This window comes from Coptis chinensis, chromosome 3, assembly GCF_015680905.1.
Source record: "Coptis chinensis isolate HL-2020 chromosome 3, ASM1568090v1, whole genome shotgun sequence".
NCBI classification, from domain to species: domain Eukaryota; kingdom Viridiplantae; phylum Streptophyta; class Magnoliopsida; order Ranunculales; family Ranunculaceae; genus Coptis; species Coptis chinensis.
In genome coordinates this window covers 53,593,493-53,601,289 of record NC_141458.1, presented here as the reverse complement: position 1 = coordinate 53,601,289, position 7,797 = coordinate 53,593,493, and the positions used below count along the sequence as shown (strand labels likewise).

The 7,797-nt window shown below is 36.8% G+C and overlaps 1 protein-coding gene, 1 long non-coding RNA gene and 1 pseudogene across 3 annotated transcripts; all 3 read right to left on the bottom strand.

Moving 5' to 3' along the window:
* Nucleotides 1-818: 818 nt before the first annotated feature.
* On the bottom strand, nt 819-1,262 carry LOC147510016 (secreted RxLR effector protein 161 pseudogene; annotated as a pseudogene).
* Nucleotides 1,263-3,876: 2,614 nt separating this feature from the next.
* On the bottom strand, nt 3,877-4,557 carry LOC147510015 (uncharacterized). Its single transcript, XR_015216700.1, has 3 exons — nt 4,510-4,557; nt 4,218-4,381; nt 3,877-4,114 (listed from the first exon to the last, which is right to left on the bottom strand). It is a non-coding gene; the product is annotated as an uncharacterized LOC147510015 (long non-coding RNA).
* Nucleotides 4,558-4,956: 399 nt separating this feature from the next.
* On the bottom strand, nt 4,957-6,342 carry LOC147510014 (multiple organellar RNA editing factor 5, chloroplastic/mitochondrial-like). 2 transcript variants are annotated; one of them, XM_086599274.1, is made up of 4 exons: nt 6,215-6,342; nt 5,960-6,057; nt 5,811-5,888; nt 4,957-5,218 (listed from the first exon to the last, which is right to left on the bottom strand). In XM_086599274.1, the coding sequence occupies exons 1-4, from the start codon at nt 6,328-6,330 to the stop codon at nt 5,115-5,117; spliced, it is 396 nt and encodes a 131-aa protein (XP_086455400.1). In that variant the 5' UTR covers nt 6,331-6,342; the 3' UTR covers nt 4,957-5,114. The 2 variants fall into 2 exon arrangements, with proteins under 2 accessions (XP_086455400.1, XP_086455401.1); XM_086599275.1 differs by having other exon boundaries at nt 5,811-5,873.
* Between the last annotated feature and the right edge of the window lie 1,455 nt (nt 6,343-7,797).

The following is a 7,797-nucleotide window of genomic DNA, read 5'->3' as shown; positions in this document are numbered from 1 at the left end:
ATAATCTTGAGCAGGTTTACCAGACCAAACCTCCATATGAGTTTTACCTCTAATTGCAACGAAAACGATAACAACTACAAATGACGATAACAACAACAACAACTTGGGAGGAGTGGTGAATCACAACCAACTAAAGCAAACAAAGTATCAACTATTCAAGAAATAATCAACCAAGTAGTAGAGACACAAAGATTTAAGTGGTTTGGCTAACGCCTAATCCATAACCAAATGAGAAGTTTCAAATTGAGAGAATCAAATAGTGTTACACACTAGCCTTGTTCAATAGAACCCCCAAAATCCCCTTTTAGAAGAACGCACAAATCTCTCATCTCCCTTTTGTTTAAACCCTAACTTTGTTTTTATAGTGTAGCTGAAATTTTGCATGAATACGAAATTTTGGCTCATTTCGGCATATGGCAACGAAAGGCCCATTAGGCCCATCATCCTAACAATTCTCCACCTCGGCGAGAATTTCTCAAATTCGAGCCGACCAATCTGCTACACCAAACCAAAACAAACAAGTGTCTCGAAGAACCAAGCAAATGTCCCAAATGATCAACAACGACTGCACCACATAATGGTTCCCTACGTACCCTCTAAACGGGATCAAGCCAATCGTAGTTCACATATCATCATAATAGCCAAATAATCTCAAATGAAGGATACGAATCAAGTCCAAGCAATGGTGGAACTTGACTCCAAAAACCACTTCGGTTAACATATCGGCGGGGTTCTCTTAGGTCTATCTTAGTAAGTACGATATCACCCTCTTCCAAAATCTCTTTGACAAAGTGAAATTGCACATCAATGTGCTTCGTTCAGGGATGATGAACTTGGTTCTTGGCAAAATATATAGCACTCATGCTATCACAATGAATCTTTAGCCGATCCTGCACAATTCCCAAATCATCCAACAAACCCTGCAACCAAATAGCCTCTTTTATAGCCTCAATCACTACCATATATTCTGCTTCTGTTGTAGACAATACAACCGTAGACTGTAAAGTAGACCTCCAACTCACCGGAGCACCAGATAAAGTAAATACATACCCAGTAGGGGACCGACACTTATCCAAATCACCTGCATAGTCAGAGTCCACATAAGCCACACAGAGTTGACTAGTATCCCTCTCAAACTTCAAACCAACATCTACATTACCAAGAATGTACCGTAGAATCCATTTCACAGCTTGCCAATGTTTCTTCCCAGGATTGTGCATATACCTAGTAGCAACACTAACATATAGAACATACCATCGCATACATCAAACTACCAACAACACTAGTATATAGAACATGAGTCATGTACTCACGTTCCTCATCAGAACTCGGAGACATAGTAGCACTAAGTTTAAAATGAGGGCAAGAGGAGTACTCACATACATAGTGTTACCATCAATACCAAACTTTTGTAGTACCTTCTTCAAATATGTCTTTTGAGACAACTAAACTCTGCCCTTTGCTCTATCTCTCTGAATCTCCATGCCAAGAATCTTCTTAGCTTCACCCAAATACTTCATCTCAAACTCTGACGACAAAAGCTATTTCAACTCATCAATATCAGTATTGCTTCTTGAGGCTATAAGCATATCATCAGCATACAAGAGCAAGTAGATAAAAGAACCATCATGTAGTTTGTGAAAGTAGACACAATGATCATAATGACTTCTTGTGTACTTAAGCCCTAGCATAAACCGATCAAATTGCTTGTACCACTGCCTGGGCGACTGTTTCAAACCATATAGCAATTTTTTCAGTTTCCACACCAAATCCTCACTTCTTGCAATTTTAAATCCACTCAGTTGGGTCATATAGATCTCTTCTTCTAAATCACCATGTAAAAAAGTAATTTTTATATCGAGCTGGGCTAGCTCCAAATATTACTGAGCTGCCAAGGCCAAAAGGATGCGTATGGAGGAGTGCTTCACAATCAGAGAAAACACCTCATTATAATCAATCCCCTTCCTTTTAGCATAGCCTTTAGCTACCCATCTTGCCTTGTAACGTTACTCATCACTTAGAGATCCTTCTTTCAATGCAAACACTCATTTCCCGCCAATCGCCTTCTTACCCTTAGGTAACTTTACAAACACCAAAGTATCATTCTTATGAAGAGATTGCATCTCCTCATCCATAGCTGTCTTCCACCTTTCTGACTGCGAGCACTGGATTGCTCCATAATATGAGGAAAGAGCATCTTCATCAGCTTTCAATAACGGAAAGTGCATAGGTAACATAATTATTTAGCCAATACAATGGGGGAACATTCCTCTTAGATTTACCAGTTGCAATAGGCTCATGAACTGGAGCCAAAGGACCAATATTAATTTCCTCTTTTAATGGAGCCACATTCTCTACATCATCATCTGTTCTATCACCTATATTCACTACTTCTGTATCTTCAACTGGAACATCAATTGACTGACTACCCATGGTTGTCAATCTACTAGATACATAACCATCTGGACTAGGTGAAGACGCATCAATCTCCACCTGCTGCAATACCTCTTTGGCCATACTCTCCACCTACTGAGAGTCAGCAGACTTCAACATAGAAGTCTCATCAAATGTCACATCTCTACTCAAGACAAACTTCTTATCTTGCGGATCCCATAACTTATAGCATTTAACTCCACCTTTCTTTGCTCTAGGATCCAACTTGATCTCTTTGACATGAAAGTAAGCAAGACACCCAAACACACGAAGGGAATTACACTACAACAGAGCATGGTTTTAGCAGCGCCATACCCCATCGCTAAAGGTGCCTTTGAGCGTGGCAAAAGATCTGTCGCAACGCACCAGATGGCGTTGCAAAGGCGTGGCTAAAAAGTGCGTCTCAAATACTCAAATGCAACGCCAAAAGTGGCGTGGCAAATGTTCCTAGTTTGTTGCGACGCCTATGGGCGCTGCTAATACACTAATTCCGTTGCTACTTCATTTATGAAAATTAAATTAATTGCAAATTTATTTCAAACTATTTGCGGCTTGGCCGCAAAGAGAGAGCTTGTAACAACTAGGATGGCGTTGCAAAAGTGATACCTTTAGTGCACAACTTGGCATCGCAAAAGGCAACCTTTTGCTACACTATTTCCGTTCATGGAAAGTTTGAATTTTTAGCTATACATTTGGCATGGCAAATGGGCGTCCATAAATTTAGCGACACACCAATTGTGGCAAAAGTGTCTACGTTACGGTAAAATCAAATCTTTTAGCTACACCAAAATTGTTGCGAATGATATAAATTTCAGAAAAAGCACACACTTTATTTGGAACGATTTAGCATTACAAATGGTGCAATTCATATATATACACGTACATTTTCATTTACATAATCCCGCCCAAAACAATTTTTATAGAACACGGTAACCCTATAACAATTCACCACAAATCATAACAAAATGAATTTCATTACTAAACCATTCGATCAATACAAAAAGATCTTAAAGAATTCACATAACTATTTTTTTATGAAAAACATCGCCTCACATAATCTTAACAACGTTCAACTAAATTAGGCGAATTATTCAAAACTAAAATTCCACAAATAATGTCTATAACATGCTAATTTGAGCAGCATCCACTCGAGCTTCTTCTTGATTCTACTATACTTCCGACCAATCGAATTAATCGGCATAACAAATTATAAAAAAAAAAAAATCACGTAAGTAAATTTATTAGAAACATTAATAAACCTAATACACACTCAAGTTGACAATGCATGTGAAACTATGCACCTCCTATATGCGTAAATTGGTGCCCATAGCCAAAAGCTTAGAAAAAACTTATCAAAGTTATAACTCGATCACATTCATGAAGGTACAGATCAAATAAGAAGACAAAAATAGCAAAAAACTAATAGATTTTGAACTATGCCATTGCACTGAAAGCATCTTATGATGACCTATGCCTAGGCCATTTAAACTCGTACATATACATCAAGAACCTAACCTATATGCAAATGCTTCAACTGTATTACACAAGTAAAAAGAAGGTAATATAACTAAAACTTCCACAGAAAGGCCACACCTTAGCATTCTTCTCTGCTATATTCTTTTCAAGAACTTCTATTTGTACTTCCATTTTCTGCAATTCTCTATCTTTCTGTTCGAGGAGACTAAAAAGAGAAAAGATACAGGGTGAAGTGGGTCTAAGATTACAATGTACACATGTTTATGATATATATGTAAAAAAAGGGAAAAAATACGGTAATTTGTAACCTTTGTAACACTGGATGTCTACATATAATATCCCTTGCTCCAACATCCAAGCTTGTGCCAGAAGTAGTTACAATAAGCATTTGATTTCTAATAACTTGAAGCTCTGTTTCTAGTTCTTCTCTTAGCAACCGTTGCCTTTCAGCTTCCCCTTTCACGGTATCCACCTAACAAAGTGGATGCGAGATCAAAGCATCAGAACTAGAATATGACTGACTAAACAAATCATAGAGGAAAAAATTACTTTCCCTTGTTTTCCAGTACATCGACTGTACTTTCTAGCTCTTCCACAGACCTTTCTAGAAGCTTCATTTCCTCTTCCTTGTCTTCAACATATGTCTTTCTTGAGTCAAATCTGAAGTTAAGAGAAAAGAAGTGAGTCGAAGATAAAGACATATAACAAGGATTAAAAATATATAGCCAGCCAGTATATCAGATAAACTCCAAAGTGCGATGCCCTTCACTCATCAAACAAGGTTATCTCAACATATCTCCCATATTTTTTCCTATATAATTTGCTCGACTTCCTCGTCATTGCCACAGCTAACTCTTAACTTTCCTCCAATAATTGAGGTTTCTTATGTGGTATAGCCTTGTGGCATGACCCATGATCGTTTATGTCAACTTGCAAAACAAACAGTTTCCATTGACTCCATTCTTATCAAATAGAAAGTACCACTAAATGATAAAAGAATGGGAAAAAATAACTTACGCTAGAACAAAATATGAATTACACCCAAGTACTGAAGACAGCTCCATAAAATACTCATCGGTCATCATTTTAAATCGCACAGTTTTAGGACTGAATTTAAAGCCCAACAGAATTGGAACCAGAGTTCTACCCATTTAAAGGTATACTTATTATTACAGCCATATCTTGTGATCTAAAATCTGACAGAGTCACTCACAGGTTCCGTACTTACGGCCGAAGATCTCCGGTTTATCATAACAAGCAAATATGGTTGGATGATTTTTCCTACGGTTAGGAGGTGCAGCAAGGAAAACTGCATAAAAAGTATATTAAATAGAGTTAACTTGCTATTATTGGAAAAAAAAATAACTTGCTATTATTGGAAAAAAAAACAGAGTTTACTTGCTCAGGAAGCACTTTTAGCATATCACAAAAAAATTAGTATATCTTACTATCGTAGAAGTAACACAAAACAACTGAGTAATTTCCAACTATAGGCAAGGATTTCATTAGAGATAGTAAATTCAACAAAAATGAAGAAAGTCGGTATAAATTTATAATTTAAAAAATAGAAAAAAAAAAAGTTTAATATTGTTTATAAATTTATAAATTAGACAACTTTTTTTAAAAAAAAATGTGCGGATGACGTACCCATAAAACAAATAGCAAATAAAGATGTGAAACAAACGAAAAATTCATCTAAGATAATTGTGATCTCAAATTCTAAGGCATATTTGTCTTTTTATAATGCTGAAATAGCAAAAAAATTAAATTTACGATCTAAACAACAGTGACATGGTGAACTAGGAAGCACAGTGCTTCATAGATGGTGAACAACAAAGTCCAAAGAAGTAGGTTGGTAGAAATGTCCCTTACTAAAATAAACGATGACATAGAAGCCTTACCGTCATTCTTGGTCTTCGCACTAACTGAATAATCCGGAAGCAGTGCCAGAACATCCTGCAATACTGCAGAGAAACAATCTAAGTACGTTAACAACGCTTTAACTTATAAAATATTTAATAAATCATTCCTAAACTAGGAATACACTAACCTTTAAGCTTATTTAGGGTTTCCATATCAATTTCAGCAGCAAATCCAAATGGCGGAGCACACCAAACCATGTAGATTTTCTCTTTTGCTTCATCTTCACTGATAAATGTCAAGATTTTGAAAACAAAATAATTAATAGATTAAAAAGGAATAAATTAGTGGCTAAAAACTCAGTGGAATTTGTAAATATAACCCTAAATCAAATAAATTAAAACAATATACTGTTGTACATAGCCCAACAATTTCTCTTACTCACCTTCCAACAACTTCGGCTAACAGTCTAACACAATAATAAATACATTTAATGTAATTTGAGAACAAACATTCAGGTCGCTTTAGATGAACAAGCCAATGATCAGATTTGCACTCCATGTTAGGTTCAGACAGAAAAGTGATAGCTGTAGAGATCATTATTAAAGATATAATCCCCGATTAGACGCATTAATCGAGCGAATCGGTTGGATTGGGTAAGAGAGGAAACAAGTCCAAAATCAAAACTGATAATAGTTCCAAATTAAGAACACGAACTTGAGCAAAATACAACAAACAAAAGTAACAATAATAAAAGCAAGGCTAACTGACAAACTTAATGGGTGGGGGGATGCCCCTTGTAACTCCCCACCAACCAACTGGGTTTGGGTCACCACAACATCAGAACATGGGTGTGGGCAACCTAAACTCCGACCAAATCATGAGGCTCAAGGCCATGGATCCTACTAGTGCCATTATAAATAACAGAGAAGAAACTTTTGCATGGTAAATCACTATCTATTTAATAAGCTAGGGTTTTTTCGGGCACTAGAAGACAATAATAAACAAAGGATGCTCCAGATCGATTCTGGCACCATAAAACGGCTCCTGTGTTCTTATTTTCCTCGAGATATGTGTGATCATTAATAAAAGTCTCCTACATATCGCGAAAGTTCCTTAGTACCAGCGGTCCGTTGGGCGGTTCACAGGCCTGGGTTCGAGTTGTTCTATTGTCTTTTTTTTTTCTTTTAATTTTTTTCTATTCCATTTATGATCAAAAGTTAAAAACAAAATAAAAGGGGTGAACTGGGGACTTGAACCCGGTGTTCAATAAAAGGAAACCTTAAGCAGATAACCAGCCTATCCATTATACCACTTGCATTAAGGTGGAGACCTTTTACCTCATATTATTTAGCGACATTTGCTTTTCATTGTTCTAAAATGTGTTAATCTTTACAGGATTTTCTTATCATTGTTCTGAATGTGTGATCGCCGCTCATGGACATGAGTGCTTTTAAGGCACGGGGCATATACTAGTATCTATATAAGCAAAGGAAAGCTCACCTTGCTGGATAACCAAGAGGTAGCTTTGGGGAAATGGATACAAGAGTCTGCTAGAACTGTGGCTTGACCATGCAATGAATCAAGCTCAACTTTTAAACTGTTTCCCTGTAAACATAATAGCACATAGTTAATTTTTATCCTTACTTTCATGTATAGGAATATGCATATCTTTTAAATGCATCTTAAAGAAAAAATGTTGAAATAACCCTTAAAAAAGAAAATTCCACATCTGACAAAACAAGATTAAAGTGTTTTGTCCATAACAAAATATAATACAATAACTTTGGTTCAGAATTAGGGAGATGTAATAGCATTTCCAAAATCCATTGATCTAACAACGTACAAGACTACCAAGGGCCATCCACAAAAATGCTAGGTTACATGGACACGCCAAGGGTCCATGGCAGCAGCCAGTACCCATGTCCATGGCGGCCGAGCACCAAATGCGGCGGTAAGAACACCCAACCAACAAGCACCACCAAAAGTCCATGGCAGCGGCAACACCCGAATAAAGAAGCGAAGCGA